The sequence below is a fragment of the Salvelinus fontinalis genome, chromosome 6, assembly GCF_029448725.1.
Source record: "Salvelinus fontinalis isolate EN_2023a chromosome 6, ASM2944872v1, whole genome shotgun sequence".
Taxonomy (NCBI): domain Eukaryota; kingdom Metazoa; phylum Chordata; class Actinopteri; order Salmoniformes; family Salmonidae; genus Salvelinus; species Salvelinus fontinalis.
In genome coordinates this window covers 28063156-28080577 of record NC_074670.1, presented here as the reverse complement: position 1 = coordinate 28080577, position 17422 = coordinate 28063156, and the positions used below count along the sequence as shown (strand labels likewise).

Here is a 17422-nt window from a genome sequence, read left to right as displayed (position 1 = left end):
TAATAACTTCACTTATCTTTCCATGCTCAGCAGTGACCCACTGACAGCCGATAGCATTAGTTGTATTACCACACCAGAGTGGGTTTGCTTGTGAGTGAATAGGTTGGCCTGGGGGGATTTTGCGTGATTGTGTGTCCGTGTATGCGGACCACAACTAGTAACCAGTATTACCGTATGCCTCCATTCCCTTTCTGTTTGTTTTATTAATTAATTTATTTATTCTGAGAGAGTTTGAGAGAAAGAGACACGGAGAGAGTCCTAGACTGGCCTCTTTGGCACGCCGTCCCCAAGCGCTGACAGTGAGGGGAGAGAGACAGGAAACCATGGAAACAATTCACCTCTGGCTCAACCCCCCCCAATCCCCCTCCCCCGCCCCAAAGCAGCCGGCAGAATTTATGCCACCTCTGGAGCGAGAGAGTAAGGGAGGAGAGAGTAAAGGGGGATGTGTCCCCTGTTGGTCTCCGGTCCAGCCCCATTACAGCCTTTATGAGCTGTTGCATCTGTTCTGGAGGCATGGCCATGCTCGGGTTCTGACTATTTCACACCATATCACTCTCTCGCTCTGACGTGGACAGAGCAGGCACAGCGTAATAGCTCTACTGACTGCATGTATAATATTTGCCAATCTCTTCGGTTCCACTCCATTGGCTTGCTGCATGGCACTGTCCCGCTGGTTAAAAATGTGATAAATCAAGCCTCAGTCCAATTCTGATTACCTGCCCAGCACGTACACACCGCCGCATGCACGCGTACACACACACACACACACCTTTGGAATATTCCATTAACCTCTGGCTGTGAAGCTATGGCAAATAAAACCCATGGGTGGCCAATCACAGGATATGCAATGAGTCGACCCCCAGCAGAATAATCCATTTGAAGCAGTCCATATGACTATTAGGATAGTGGCAGCTGCCTCTGCTGTGATGTCTGTCCACCCATCCACACAAAGTTTACAGCCCATGTTTGCAGAGGCGAATACCTACAGCAAGTGATTTAAGGCCACACTGAAAATCAGAGGAACAGTGACAGCCCAGTCCCTGAGTGTCAGGAGGCAACATAGGAGGTGAAATAGTGTGTTCTACTGCCTCTCCTCCTCTACCTCTCTCCTTCCCTCCCTCCGTTCAGAAGACAGTGAGGTACACACGACATGATTGAAATCCACCCAGCTGAGCATTACTTTCGATTCCATGCTACAGTGCAGAAAGAGAAAGACAGTGGGTCAGGAGGGAGTCTCAGGCAGAGGAATTGATTGGCTTTTTGTTTGCACACACACACCCTGCTTGGCGCTGACGCTGAGCCAGTCGATAGCTCTAAGTGTCAAATGGCTTCCTTCCAGTTCATCAGAATGGATCAGTAAATTACATTGAGGTCATTTTGATCGATGCCTTTCAGTCCCACCCCAAGTGACGCACGACCCCTCCAAGCGGGTTTCTGGGGTTTCATTTCCGAGTGATTGCAGACGTGATGTATGTCCGCCACTTAGAAATAAACAAGATGGATGCTCGTCCTATATGTGAAATGGAGACGACAGACCAATGTTTTTACTAGAATTTCGAGGCCGTATTCATCACGTTGACAATCTGGGCAAGTCAAACTCCAGATTAGGTATCGATTATTGAAAGCATACAAGGATGTGGTTTGCAGAGTACTAGGAAGTTACTGCTACTTCATTCCTTTACTGTATGTTTCATGCAAGGTCATGTCTATGGCCATTTGATGTTGATAAATTGTCAGTAACATTACATTTTTCTGATCGAAGACTCAACACTAATATTTGACACATAGTACTCAACAAAACAAGGAGTAGGGGCTAGGGATGCGTTTGGTACTTGGCCTCTTAACCTGCTGTCATATAATTGGCTGCGTGGTGGGGTGGTCCTTACGCAACATCTGTGACTCACCTGAATCCGGGCACCACCGTGACACAGCTCCCAGTCCTCTGCCACACGCAGTAAGGGTCCCTCGAGGACAGACAGCTCCTGTGAGACAGACAGACAGTCAGAGTTCGGTTTGTGAACACTATCAAAAAGTAAGAGACCAAATACATATTTTAATGAAGACTCTTTCGTGAGGCATGACCTGAAGTGACATGTGATCTATTCACCTATCAACACCCCCATATTCTGGAGTGTCTCATTAACATCACAGGCCACAGTCACACCAGACGAAGTAAAACAGACCAGGCCAGGGTGTCATTTTACCACACAGAAAAAAACCTACCATTTCAATTTGCATTTCAAAAAACCTGCCATTTCAATTTACAAGCTAGGCTCACTGCAGAGTGAGCTGCTTGTAACTCTCATATCTAGGAGCTCAGAAAGAGGCAAAGATGAATATGAGAGATGGTCAATGTAGTGTGACTGGCTGTCGGGTCTGTGAGGCTGCAGACAGCAGTGTTTGGTGAGAGCCCCCTGGGTGGCTGGTAGCCAGAGGCAGTCTTGGACAGGGACTCAGTGACACAGCCCAACTAACAGGCCAGTATGTAGAAGAGATGTAGGGAGCCAGAAAGGAGGACAGAGTTCGGTCAGTCATGCTCAACATGGTTTACAACACAGAGGGCCGTGTAGAGAGGGAGAGTGGAGGAGTCTCCACCAGACCGGCATTGACAACATGTCAGAGTTAAAAGGTAATGACCCCTATCTGTAGGGGAGACTTGAAGCATTCCTGCTGGCTCCTTTTCTCTGTGCCTGTCAGGACATGATGAAGACACAGGTGTTCCTCTCACCTATGGACCACCAGAGCTGTGTATATCTATAGCTCTGTATGGAACCACTCATTAGAAACTGTCTGTCTGGAAGAAAGGTCCACCATGTCTCTCCTCTCTCTGTGGTGTAAATTCATGATGTCACCTCCCTACCTGTGGCTTGTCCTGTTTTGCTGACTTACTGTTCTTTACTGAGAATATCACCCCTGGTCTGTGGGGTTACAGCTGACCTATTCTGGGGGTTCTCATTAACCTTGCACTGAGGGAAAACAGTTGCAAATGTGACAACTTTTTGTAACTTCTGTGCTTTAATAACTAAAAAAGGGGGGAAATTAAAATGTTATGAACATTTTGTGTGGGTCAGAGGGTCGAGACTTTCACACAACTGTTGATATCTCTTTGCCATCTTTTTCACGAAATCTCTTTTCTCTATATATTTAATTCAATGTGTTTCTGCTGTCTGAATCATATCCATTGCTGAAACCTAATAGAAACAGCAGCTGCAGCGAGAGATAGAAAAACGGTTTTGCTTTGTGCCAAGATAGAGGCTACAGTAAGGTGGAGAGACAGACCAAACCAGCCAAACCTAATTTGGAGGCAGACAGATGGGGAGGGTGTGGAGAGGAGGATATGGGCCTGACACCTGACCCCTGCAAAGCATCATGGGGCTTAAGGGGCCCCTAATCCCTGGTTGAGGTGCGCTGGGCTGTTTTGGAGTGATCCAGCGATGGAGGGGCTTTAAGCCCTCTAAAGTGAGACAGGCCCTATCCTTCTCCTCGTCGTCGCGTTGAAACCCTGGACGTGGGTTGGCCTGCCGCCAATCAGCTGGTTCCAATTTGTGCGTAAATGCTGTTGAGCACTTCTCTAAGGCTCACAATGAGGGTTTAGCATGCTACGTGGGATACGCGTCCCTGTTCAAATTTAATACAAATGTTTTTCTTGGGGGGTTGGGTAGAGGCGGGGGGAACATTCCTCCACAACCCCAAAATAGGACACAAGATGGTCGAGTATACTAGCTCGACAAAAACATCCCTGACAAAATAAATCACCTCCAGCAGTTTGCTCTGACTGCAAGGAAGCCCTTTTCACTGCCCTCATAACAACGTCAGCTTCTAAACTCTTGGTGATTCATAATTTGAATATAGTCTGTTGCATACAGCATATTTACAATTTGACATAAACGATAGCAGCAACATTTTTATTTATTTAACCTTTATTTAACCAGGTAGGCCAGTTGAGAACAAGTTCTCATTTACAACTGCGACCTGGCCAAGATAAAGCAAAGCAGTGCGACAAAAACAACACAGATTTACACATGGTATTAACAAACGTACAGTCAATAACACAATAGAAACATGACTGATTGTAAGTCACACATGTGTAACTTCACATCACCATAGCAGCACTGGGGGAAGGAAGCCTCTATAGCGGCAAACGCATGAAAACCGGAATTCCACAGCAATATTAACATACACTTGGCAACTGTTAACAGTGCAGTACTAGCTCTATATAATGGACGGGGTATCACTCACTTCTTGCAGGAGCCGTAGTCGTTGCAGCGGCTCAGAGGTACTCGGACCACACAGCCGGAGAAGGCCACAAACAGAGCGTGATGTTCCCTGTCCAGCTCCAATCCCAGAACCCGTCTGTCCTCTCCGCGGACATTACATCTAGGAAAGGGGAAACGACAAACACGTCTCATTATTTCCTAAATTTATGCTGATGGATGTCGACAACTACAGCACCCTGGGAGACTGTATGCAAATGAGAGTGGAGTTGAAAAGCTGTTCAGGACACGTACTAACAGCACCACAACACATATCACTGTCTTATTACAGTGGACTCTGCTTGGAAGCATCACATACAATAACCATCCTCTTACAGCGGTCAAAAAAATGAGGGACTTCTGTTTGTTGCTAAACCAATAAGAAGTGAACGTTATGAGAAGAGTGCACTATATTATAAAACGGATCGTTTGCATCATGTAGATGTAAAAGAACGGAGAAAGGGAGGCTGACTTGGTGGGGTTGTAGACATCGATGTCCTCCAGTAGCTGTGTGCTGAAGGAGGCGTTGAGCTGGGTGCTGGCCAGGATCTTCAGTACCCTGCCGTCCTCGCTCCCCAGGAACAGCACCGTGTGGTTCTTATAGGGCCCAGCAGACGTATCCACTGCTAGCTGGGTCAACTTGAACCTGGGTGGACACAACAACAGGGTTGTGGTTCGGGGTTAACATGATGATACCTCCGAAGAGACAAAGCATCTGCAATTAAAGATGTGAATTATTGTCGGAGTGTGTGCATGCACTGCAAAGTGACAACACTGCGTAAGAATACGCAGGACACTATTGTAAGTAAAAACCATTGTACAGCTGCTCTCAACTTTCCTTCAGTCCCACACAAGTTGACGACATGTTGTTTACTCAGAGCATCACACTGACTGGCACTACGCTAGCTAAATGACTCAACAACGTGAGGTATTCATCGTTAAAGTTCTGTCGTTCAGCTCGTCTCGGGAGAGTTCTGAAGCAGATGTGACGTTTGGAGGCAGATGTGAGACAGACAGCGAGCCCTCCCTCCGCTGTGTGAAGACGCCTGGTTGTCTGTCAGACTGGCTTGGCTTTACCATGTAAGTCACAGCAGGGGCACGAGCTAGGTGGCTGTCTGACAGCCCTCTGACACCCACTCTACATTCAGCACCATTACATGGCTGGGCTTCTAACGAGCCACTGGCGCTATTTCCTGTGTTAGTCTGGTAGACCACATCCGGACGGTGTCTTTAATTGATGTGCTTTTCAGCTTTTCACAGACCCCTTCCGGTTGGATCAATAATTTTGGGGAGGCCCTATCCTTTTTGGGTCTATCTTTGATGTGGTGTTTATGGAAGGCCTCATCCTGACTGCCTCAAACTTTTATACTTAATGGGCTTTTCATGTTGAGGGACCAAGTTTTTTACGCATCAATTTTCCCTTTTACCTATCCATCTTTTCATCCCTCCAGCTACCCTGCTGCTGTAGCTACCTGCTGGTTGTGCGTGTGAAGTAGGGCCGGTGGTTGACGGAGGGAACCGCCTCGTCCATCAGGGGGTGGTTCTTGATGAAGGTCAGGGTGTCGTCGGGGAAGGTCGTGGACGACTTGTAGGCAGCAGCAGAGCCGTCGCCGGCACAGCAGCCTGGTCTGTGAGACAGACAGGAGGGGCAGAAGTTAGTCAGTGGAGTTTCAAAGTCACTGGGCTAGATTTACTAAGAACTCACAGTGAGGGAATATAATACTGTAGATGCAAACTTTTGTTGACAGTGTTAACACTGGAATAAAGTAAATATGTCTGGACTGAGGCTGTCAAAGTTCCCACTCATATGTGTTGGTCTTACCTGGGTTTGGGTACCTGCTCCTCAGGCACGGGTGTCCAGGCTGACTCACTGTTCCTCTGCTCCTTGAACTTCCCGTTGAAAGCCTTCTCAATGTCGTCCATGTAGAATGCACATACTGCTGAGCCTGTGATACTGATAAGGAAAACAACAGAGACATCTGTCATGGGAAAGGCCCATATTAACCCAGGTTATAAAGGATTGTATAGCTATAAAAGCATTCAAGACTGCTGCCCAAGGTTGTATAGGACATTAAACAACAATCTTATAAAATAGGCTTTTAAAAATATGCAATATCAAGGGGTATGATATTGCAAATGTGAGCATTATCTTCTGTGAAAGCATTTGGCTGTTTTTTAATTTATATTTTCTATAAAAAGAGGTACAGTAAAACCTCATTATACATTGTATGAGTATGTACTGTATGGTCGTCTGTAATGTTGCTGCCTGGTACTGTGGCTGACCTGTTGGCCTGTGTAGTGAAGACCCCCAGCACGGCTGGTCTGAGATTGATCTGCAGCACGTTGGTCAGCGACTGCAGAACGTCAAAGTAGAAGAAGGAATCACCCGGCACCGAGCAGTTGAGCCGCGCTTTGAGGAACGACGTCCAGTAACGCTCTAGAACCCTGGGAGAACCTCCGTTGTCGTTCTTACATACACGAGCCACTCTGGAGAACACAACCTGATTGTGTGTGTGTGTGGGGGGGGGGGGGGGTTAGAGGATTTTAGTTAGAAGATTTTTATAGGATTTTCAACAAATTGTCATTCCTTTTGTGTTCATTCAGTAACAGAACACAGTGACATGACATGACATGGTTTCACATTTGACATTACATTGCAGCCTATCCAAAAGAATCCAACATTATTGTCCATATGTTACAGTGAACAACAGAAGAAGTTTTGTCTTCTCAACCCCTCCAGACAGCAAATATCACACATACAGTTGAAACAAGGGGGGATTCTACTAAGCTATATGGAATTGTTTTAAGGTCATACGAAGGATCATTTAGCTATTTGATTTAGAATTTTAAGACACCTTGAAGTATCAAAGAAATATACACAAAAATTATTTGATGAAAAATTGAATTTGGCTTACTGCTATTAGCCCATACAAACGCATTGAATAGCAGATTATCTACATGGCACAACAGATAGTCCCCCAAAAATATCAAAAAGGAAGTTTATGTTGAAGTGTCTGTCCTATATCTGAGGGGGATAAAAAAAGATCAGGAAACTTTTACAATTTAAAAAAAATGTATTTGACCCCTTATTTGTGGCACAAAACTATTCAGACCCCTTCACTTTTTTCCACATTTTGTTACGTTACAGCCGTATTCTAAAATGGGTTAAATAAAAAATCCTCATCAATCTACACACAATACCCCATAATGGAAAAGCCGAAAACAGTTTTTCTGAATTTTTATCAATTTTTTTAAATACAAAATATATTATTTACTTACATATTCAGACCCTTGAATTACAACTCTCTTACCTTGCCAAGTGTGGTGTACTCCACAGCAATCTCACTGAAGAAGAAGTACACGTAGTTCCCATACTCAATGGCATGGAGGAAATGAGGCTCTGAGGAGACAAAAGGGAGAAATATGAAACACTGACTGTACTACTTGGTATTCACAACAGTTAAGCATTAGGCAGTCAGTGTTTTGGTAGGAAACATCACTCAAGTGGATACCACACATTGATTTAGAATGAAATACCACTCTAATATTTAATGTACTGCAAACAAATATTTAATGATATGTGGCAATGCAAAAGTGAGAAGATTGAGGAAGATTCACAAGTTGGTTCAAATTAAGACCTAAGGCCAAGGCCAGGTGCTCACCTCGTAGCCATTTGGAGTCGTACTTCACGGTACGAAGCACCGGGCTGCTCTCTCCCAGACTACGGTAAATTACCGCATCACTAGCCAGGAAGTCTGTCATAGTGGCCGAGTAGAAATCGCCACCTGAGAGGAACAAATAACTAATTTAAGAAAGGCGTGCTTTTATTAAAATATGAACACAATTGCAGTGAAGACTAGAAACCCATGTCTCCCAATGTGTATTTTCATCTCATGGCTACATTTGATATAGGGGATGTGCTGTTCTCAATAACACTGTGTGAACTATGTCTAAATGTCACTGGCAAATTGGCAAGATTGAGGGCAGGTTAACTGATCAAGTTGCTGCCCCCAGCTGACATGTCTCTCTGTCTCTGTCCAGAGCAACTCACCAGCGAAGAGGCCGACGTTGGATTGGCGAGACTCAAAGGGACAGCGGGCCTGACCCACCACCTCCTCACCGTCCTGTTCCAGTGTAGACATCTGGGAGAGAGAGGGACGAAAGAGAAGAGGGTACTTCCTTAAGCTATTTATAGGAGTGTAACTAAAAATAAATACTCCACGGAGCTTATATTGAAAAACCTCAACTAAAATAACTAGGTCATTGTTTGCAGTTGTTCAGTTTAATATTTCCCCCTAACTGAAAAATCGATTTCATCCAAACTTGAGTATTGTTCTGTTCTATATCAGGTTAACTTTCTGCTAACTGCCAAGTTATAAAGTCGACCCCTTAAAGTCACGGACAGAAGGAGCCTCTAGTCAATCCTGATGAATAAATAAACACGTGTCATAAAGATAACTTTTATTTAGTACGTTTTACACTGCATTGTAAAAACAATGAAGTCAAAAGGTCAGGAGTAACACTCCTGTCAGCCTGTGCTATGGCTGCTACTCTGGCAGCACTGTGAGGATACAGTATCTCCTAACCACAGATCTTTAGCAGCTATTCCTGCACCACCGTTAACAAGGTCGTAAACCTCAGCTCAGACAATACGTGTGAATCCCGCTGGGGTGGGGGGAGGGAGTGGCAGAATGCGACCCGGAGGAGAGGTCATTCTCGGCAGCTCCAGCACACTCCAGCCTTCACAGACACACACAGTGACAGCCGTCAACATGTGTGTTTATATTTAATGCTGTGTCATTGCTCAGTGTTCCCTATGGGTACACGCTCTAAGTGACAAATCCACCAATGCTACTGTGGCTGTTACTGTTATATCTCTGATCTGTCTGCTAAACCATGGTTCTGGGGCTTCAGTACAGTGTGATTTAGACTAGAGGCTACAGGTTTTCACTTCCTGGTCTAGCTACCACCTGATCACACAACCTCTGTCTTTGATCCAGCTGGCTCATTGGGCAGAGTGTTTTGTGGGGATCAATTTACATGGAAAATGCACTCTGTGCAAAATAAAACATCTTCCACCCGTCCACACCCACAATCCAATCCCCTTCACCCTAACAGAACCTCTCATGAACCCACTGCCCTCCTCAGTCTTTCCAAGGAATGCTGCAGACAGATTGCATGATATGATTTCCACTTCAGCACACTATTCCCAGTTCTCCGGGTAGTCATCGCTCCCGGTTTTTCCGAGCCGGGAGGGAGCGGGACAGGGAGAGGAATTTGTTCTGGATAAAGTGTAAATCAACGTCTTCCATTGGGAGTCTATGGCGGAAAAGGTAAATCCTCTGCAGTGGTCTGTATGGATTTAGCCAGCTCCCCATTGGACTTCTCAGACTGTAGACGTTATGTCCCCTCTTCCAAAAAACACACCGTGAATCATTGCCCAGAACCGTGATGTCATCTCAGCTCAACCAGACTTCTTTTGTATTGGTAGACATCCTGGGGAGTATGAGTCTATCTACGCACCGTTGTCACGATTAACGTATCGCTATTTTCCTTTGTATGTTTCCACTTAGCCGAGATCTCGCTCTCGCACACTTTGGGTTGTTAATCATTTGAGCAGTCAGATAGCCATGGAGAGTAGGTGGCGTGAGTTCTTTTGGAACTAAAGTAGTGGCTCCCCTGGGATTCTGACTCTAGTTTTCAGGCATGTTTTGTTTTCTCTCTCCCCTCCCTTCTCTCGCTCTCTCCCTCCCTCTCTTTCCCCCACTCTGTCCCTCGGAAGATGACATGATCTCAAATCTGCGGTTGCAGTTTATTCCTCAGATGTGTAAATAAAGACTGTTATTATCATCCTGGATCTGTGTTCAGTCAACAGACCGCTGCCAACCTCGGTTGAGTCAACATGTTTCTCCATCAACATCCAGGATAGCAGCACTCATTTGAAGTAGTTATGCAATCTGGAGCCCTATCTGTGCACGACAACGTCAACTTAATGATTTTCTACTGTAGATAGAGAGGACACTTTTTTTCTCCCAAAAAGTTAGGAGAAATTCAGGATGTCAACACCTGTAGGCATATGCCCTGAATGCAGCGCCCTTAACCGCTAAACCACCCCATGCTACGGAAAAGAGCACTTTGACATTGGTCCAACAATTTTTGAAACTAATCTTATTTACCCCATCTGTTAGGTTTCAGAACAGTGCTGGGTATGGAGCTGGGGGCTTTAGATCGAAAGGTGACTGAGGTGTAGTGTCCTACCTTGTAGTTGCGGCAGGTGGGGTTAAAGGCGTTGGTACCGCAGGCAAATAGCTTCTCGTCGTTGCGTGGGACCAGAACTTTGATGTAGTTGTAGCACTCATCCTGTCAAAGGGAAACAGCTGGGTTTCAGAGGACGGCAATGTGACTACTGGCTGCTGGTGTTATCACCCCACCTGCAGTGTCATTGCACAGCTTATTATGCACTGACTGGTATTTTGCTAAGCGCACGCACGCCCTCTCGGTCATACTTCTGTTCCTATTCTTGTCATTCCCATAATCCCTGTGCTGATCTCTATGGTTTCACTAGAGCTCTGGGTGGCTGACGCTGCTTGTGCCAGAGACTGGTTCTGGAACTACAGATACCTGTGGTGCTGATTTTGATAAGCAATCTATGCTATTGTTAGTGCTACCCTCCCACATCCCATAACAGACAGTCGGAGAGCGAGAAACAGAGAGAAAGAAAGAAAGGCAGAGAGATACTCACGCTGTTCTTCCCCCTCACTGTGCATTTATCCACGTCCTTTGTCTTCCAAGTCAATTTCTGCAACACACAGACAACCAACTGTCAGAGCAAGAAAGAGACCCTTTTTTCACCCAGCCATTCAAATGCTATTAGGAGACAGCAGTGATGAAAAAAAAAGCTTCTGACAAACAAACAATCAGACAGACAAACATCTGAAACACCTGAGGAGCTGTGTCTAACTTTGTCAGCGTGCAACTAAAGACTATTGTTCCTCTTACAACCCATCTCCCATACAATCCATCACAATCCACCTGCACTTCTTAACAACAAGACATCTCTATGGATAATTCGACCAAAAAGAAGATCAAGGAATCAGAAAGGAATCTGCAATGCATTCCTATGGGAAGTAGATAGCTAGTATCAGGACAATCTATGGTCCTCCTGGACGTCCTTATCTCCTAGCATTGACCCCCCAGTGACCCTTGCTAGTGGAGTGAATAGGAAGAGATCCATCAACTTGTTAACAAGGTTGCCTGGTTGAAGGTGGTTTAATGCACTGCCCACCAGTGCAGATCCACTGTTCCACTGCCGACTGACTGGGAGGGTGATTTACTGACCCCGCTGTCCTCCCTGCAGGAGCGACAAACTCATCAACACCATGGGGCATGCTGGGAAATAAGATTTCTCCAGAGACTAAAGTGAAGTCCCCCTTTTGGCTCAAGACTCAACCGCTACCCTTCTGGGCCTTAAAGTGGAGTGAAATGTTTCCCCCAAGGCTCTTCTCACTTCCCTATTGAAGATCCAGTATGATAGGATAAATAGGATAGACGTCAGCAATATGCTAATAGTTCCCCCTAGACCTCTGGCAGAGTGAGGTGGAGTTAGATATTTATTGCTTATACCCATCCAGGCCTTTGAAATACAGTATCTCTGAGTGGGGGATCATGAAGGGTCTGGTGAGGAGACTGGGGATTAGAACTGAAACTGGGCCATAGAAAAGGAATAGATCCATGATGAAGCAGACCCTATGTTTTTGATTATGACTCAGGCACACACTAATGAGCTCACTGAGACAGATAAGAAGCATGGGAAAGTGAGAAAGCCAGGTTGGTAATATGGCTGATGACCAATGAACTATGTATTATGCAATGCACATATTCTTAGTTCTCCTAACTTCCTTTAAAATACATACTTTCTCTTCCGACAATTCTCTGCACTACACATCATTCTTCTCATGTATTTCCACTGCAATCATATACGTCAATAACGTTAGATCTCATTGATGTTGAGTGGGTCCCTTATAGGGATGACTCATGCTGTAAATGAATCTAAATACGATAGGCACAAGCAAACACAAACCCAAGCCTTAAAGTGATTTTTATTTAAGTGCAATCATGTTTGACAAATGCGATTCAGATGGGAGAGAGAGAGCACTTCAAAACCAGGAGTGCACGACATGACTTCTATTGGATATCTGTCTGAAGTGAAATGACTTTGTATCTGCATGAATGAAGAGATCGGCTGAGTAAGAAGAAAACAACACAAATAAGCTATATTTAAAAGATGAGCAGAAAAGTAGGAGCCATTGAACCACTCTTATGTTGCTCTTATAATGCTCTTATGTCCAGCCAGCTGCAATGATACACTAGTCTATGACCCATGAGGTCATGACTCATGTAAACGATGTGTTTGTGAGACAACATAAGGCTTACCTGTTGTGGGACGATCTGCTCAGAGGAGGCGCTGAGACTGACAGCAAACACATGATCCCTGTAAGAGGTCAAAGGTCAGAAAACATTTGAAGCTGTCTCCTCTCTGCCCTGAAACCACACCACACCACACCCAAGCTGCCTGTTCTTAGCCTGAATTAGATTGATTAGGGTCAGTCACACAGCTCTTTAACGCAGGCTTATTGATGTAGAATGGCTTCTTGCTGAGCCTGAGGAACCTTTTAGATAATGAACCTACTGTATGACAATATGAATGTAACGGGAGCTATCCAATACGGTTGACTGATACAATGACAGAAATAATACAAAGGGATTCAATGAAGCGCTGTCAATACAGGGATAATGTAAGGCAGTCCAGCGCATTAAAGTTAAGTGAACAATACTGAGAGGCGTGTTGACTGACCTGGCTGCGATGTAGAGCATGTGGTTGATCCGGAGCATCCTCTGGAAGTCCAGGCCCAGTCGTACTGTATCGTTGTTCGACATGAGGCCCTGGAAGCTTGGGTACAGGTAGGAGTCTGCATGGGGAGGGGGAAAGAGTAGCAAGCTCAGTTCAGTGACAGTGTTCATCTGGGAAAAAACATCTCCATAACGACAAACCAGGCACTAAAGAAATCAATTGTGTGAATCTGAAAATAGGGTGAATTCAAGCACAAAAATAGAGATTGTTTGAGAGAGTACGAGAGAGAGAGAGTACGAGAGAGAGAGAGAGAGTACGAGAGAACGAGAGAGAGAGTACGAGAGAACGAGAGAGAGAGTACGAGAGAACGAGAGAGAGAGAAAATAGGTTGTTGACTTGATAAAACCCTCTGATTGCAGTATGCTTTCTCAGTTTCTATTTTGTATGCTTTTCCTTTGCCCCACATTTGCTGCAGATGCCCAGATTGCAATTTGTTTTAACTGTCAGGTGGTTGTTAATGTGGGCTATCCCATGACTCTATTCTGTGCTGCTAGAGATAATACACTTAACTGTGCAAATTAAGAGGGGGGAGCGGGAAGCATCTCTAGACCCTAAGTTTATCACAAGAGCTGGACAAAACAAAAACACTGCAACAACTGGGACATGCTTAAACCACCTGACCAAGTCCTAAAGCAATGGGACTCCCGAAATCTTTCTCAGATTATTACCATGGGTGTTTGGATGACTCCAAACACCCAGAAAATGCTACTCTCCTTGATGTTATCCTCACAAATAACCCTGATCGGTATCAGTCTGGTGTTTTGTGTGTTGACCGTAGTGGTCACTGTTTTACAGCCTGTGTCCGTAACGGCTGCTCAGTGAAACGGACCTGTCCTGATTTGTCATAGACGCTTGCTAAAAAACGTTAATGAGCAAGCCTTCCTTCATGAACTGGCCTCTGTAAAATGGTATAGAATCAGCTTGATCCCCTCTGTCGAAGACACTTGAAACTTATTTTTTTATATTTTCAGTGGTATTATTAACAAATCCGCCCCCATAAAGGAAACGAGAATTAAAAAACAGGTTCAGCCCCTGGTTCGACCGTGATCTTGCAGAGTTACTCCACCTCAAGAATTGCATTTGGCGAAAGGCTCGGCACACGCATACTCAGGCTGACTGGCTACGTTCAGGCAAATGAGAAATAAGTGTACTCAGGCTATCCGGAAGGCCAAAGTTAGTTCCTTTAAGGAGCAGTTCTCTCTCTGTGGGTCTAACCCCCAAAAGTTCTGTAAAACGGTTAAAGACCTGGAGAATAAACCCTCCTCCTCACAGCTGCCCATGTCCCTTAATGTTGATGATGTGGTTGTTACTGTCAAGGAGCACATGGCTGAGCACTTTAATCAACACTTCATTAAGTCACGATTCCTATTTGACCTCCTTGCCCGTCCAACATTTCCTCATCTCCCACCCCTTCTAATGCGACTAGCCCTGATACTCCTCCCTCTTTTTCCCTACAAAGTTTCTCCCTGCAGGCGGTCACAAGGTGCTAAAGGAGCTCCTTAAACTTGACCCCCAAAAAACATCTGGGTCAGATGGTTTAGACCCTTTCTTCTTTAAGGTTGCTCCCCCTATCATCGCCAAGCCTGTCTCTCCTTTCTGGGGAGGTTCCCATTGCTTGGAAGGCAGCCACGGGTTGTCCTTTATTTAAAAAGGGGAGATCAAGCTGATCCTAACTGTTATAGGCCTATTTCTATTTTTGCCTTGTTTATCAAAAGTGTTGGAAAAAACTTGTCAATAATCAACTGACTGGCTTTCTTGATGTCTATAGTATTATCTCTAGTATGCAATCTGGTTCCCGCTCAGGTTATGGATGTGTCACTGCAACCTTAAAGGTCCTCAATGTTGTTACCATTGCCCTTGATTCTAAGCAATGTTGTGCTGCTATTTTTATTGACTTGGCCGAAGCTTTTGATACGGTAGACCATTACATTCTTGTGGGCCGGCTAAGGAGTATTGGTGTCTCTGAGAGGTCTTTGGCCTGGTTTGCTAACCACCTCTCTCAAAGATTGCAGTGTATAAAGTCAGAACATCTGCTGTCTCAGCCACTGCCTGTGACCAAGTGAGTACCCCAAGGTTCGATCCTAGGCCCCACGCTCTTCTCAATTTATATCAACAACATAGCTCAGGCAGTAGGAAGCTCTCGCATCCATTTATATGCAGATGAGACAGTCTTATACTCAGCTGGCCCCTCTCCGGATGTTGTGTTAAACGCTCTACACCAAAGCTTTCTTAGTGTCCAACAAGCTTTCTCTGCCCTTAACCTTGTTCTGAACACCTCCAAAACAAAGGTCATGTGATTTGGTAAGAAGAATGTCCTTCTCCCCACAGGTGTGATTACTACCTCTGAGGGTTTAGCGCTTGAGGTAGTCACCTCATACAAGTACTTGGGAGTATGGCTAGAAGGTACACTGTCCTTCTCTCAGCACATATCAAAGCTGCAGGCTAAAGTTAAATCTAGACTTGGTTTCCTCTATCGTAATCGCTCCTCTTTCACCCCAGCTGCCAAACGAACCCTGATTCAGATGACCATCCTACCCATGCTAGATTATGGAGACATAATTTATAGATCAGCAGGTAGCGGTTCTCTCGAGCGGCTAGATGATCTTTACCATTTGGTCATCAGATTTGCCACCAACGCTCCTTATAGGACACATCACTGCACTCTATGCTCCTCTGTAAACTGGTCATCTCTGTATACCCGTCGCAAGACCCACTGGTTGATGCTAATTTATAAAACCCTCTTAGGCCTCACTCCCCCCTATCGGAGATATCTACTGCAGCCCTCATCCTCCACATACAACACCCGTTCTGCCAGTCACATTCTGTTAAAGGTCCCCAAAGCACACACATCCCTGGGTCGCGTCTTTTCAGTTTGCTGCAGCTAGTGACTGGAACGAGCTGCAACAAACACTTAAACTGGACAGTTTTATCTCAATCTCTTCATTCAAAGACTCAATCATGGACACTTACTGACAGTTGTGGCTGCTTTGTGTGATGTATTGTTGTCTCTACCTTCTTGCCCTTTGTGCTGTTGTCTGTGCCCAATAATGTTTGTACCATGTTTTGTGCTGCTACCATGTTGTTGTCATGTTGTGTTGCTACCATGCTGTGTTGTCATGTGTTGCTGCCATGCTGTGTTGTCTTAGGTCTCTTTTTATGTAGTGTTGTCTCTCTTGTCGTGATGTGTGTTTGGTTATTTTTCCTTTTTTTTTTTTTATCCCAGCCCCCTTTCCCGCAGGAGGCCTTTTGCCTTTTGGTAGGCTGTCATTGTGAATAAGAATTTGTTCTTAACGGAGTTGCCTAGTTAAATAAAAATCAATAAAAATCAATCCGTCGAGGCTGGCCTGTAGATCAACTTCTCTCCCGTTGTGCTGCATTAACTGCTCAGGCCAGGGGTATCAAACATATGGCCTGTGGGTTGGAGGGGTCCAATCTGGCCCGCGGGTGGTTTGAGTTGGGGTGTGTGTGAGTGAGAAACTAACTCAATATACTTTGAAATGACAAAAAAATCTAAACTGTGTACAAAAGATGGACCTATATTCATACAGTTTCTTGATTGTCCAGCTCACTAATAATCACTAGACAGTCAGGGAGCAATTTCTAGCACATTTTGACGGAAAGGAAATGTAACAAATGATCAGTGCAGCCCTCCGGACCTCGATGAAGACCGAATGCGACCCCTGGGAAAAATGAGATCGACACCTCTGGCTTAGGCCTTCCCGTCCAACTTGACCTCTAAAATGGGACACTATCTGAAATTACAATCTCCTCAGGGGAAGCATCTTTCCCCCAACTAAGCAAGTCCGGCTCGACTGTTTAAAGATTTTAACTCCGGAGTGATTGGGTCAAGCGGAGCAGTGATTCGCTGTGGGGCAGAAAGGAGGGATAAGTCCACCCCGGCGAACGCTCGCTCGTCCCTTTAATTACTCCTCAGCACATTCACTTCCTTTAAAGTTTTGGCCGCCACGTCGCCATGGAAACCACTAACCCAGTTCCTTCAATTAGCCTCTGTGAGGGAGATGATTCTGGCGGTGGAGCTGGGCGCTGGATGTATTACCATACATAATGGACATCCTGGGGAGTTGTGAGGGTTTCTGACGCCCAGTCACCTACAGACATGCTGACAAATGGCCCTCATTACACCTGAGATGGGCTCCACATATAGATCTATTAGCGTGGCTATTTATGCTAATGGTCCACTCCTCCAGATAGATCAATTAAAGCGCCAGGCCTCAGTCTCTGTCACCTCTTAAATAAA

General features: G+C 45.2%; 1 protein-coding gene across 3 annotated transcripts in view; it reads right to left on the bottom strand.

The window, feature by feature from the left end:
- The window catches only part of sema6e (sema domain, transmembrane domain (TM), and cytoplasmic domain, (semaphorin) 6E), a 126167-nt gene that overhangs the window by 19305 nt on the left and 89440 nt on the right, over positions 1-17422 (bottom strand). For all 3 annotated transcript variants that reach the window (XM_055925885.1, XM_055925886.1, XM_055925887.1), the window contains 13 exons: positions 13108-13222; positions 12687-12744; positions 10996-11052; positions 10512-10613; positions 8305-8395; positions 7916-8038; positions 7565-7653; positions 6537-6754; positions 6076-6207; positions 5726-5881; positions 4726-4899; positions 4240-4377; positions 1905-1982 (listed from right to left, as the gene is read on the bottom strand). In XM_055925885.1, the coding sequence (XP_055781860.1) occupies positions 1905-1982; positions 4240-4377; positions 4726-4899; positions 5726-5881; positions 6076-6207; positions 6537-6754; positions 7565-7653; positions 7916-8038; positions 8305-8395; positions 10512-10613; positions 10996-11052; positions 12687-12744; positions 13108-13222 (1531 nt within the window). The remainder of the gene's footprint in view (positions 1-1904; positions 1983-4239; positions 4378-4725; positions 4900-5725; positions 5882-6075; positions 6208-6536; positions 6755-7564; positions 7654-7915; positions 8039-8304; positions 8396-10511; positions 10614-10995; positions 11053-12686; positions 12745-13107; positions 13223-17422) is intronic.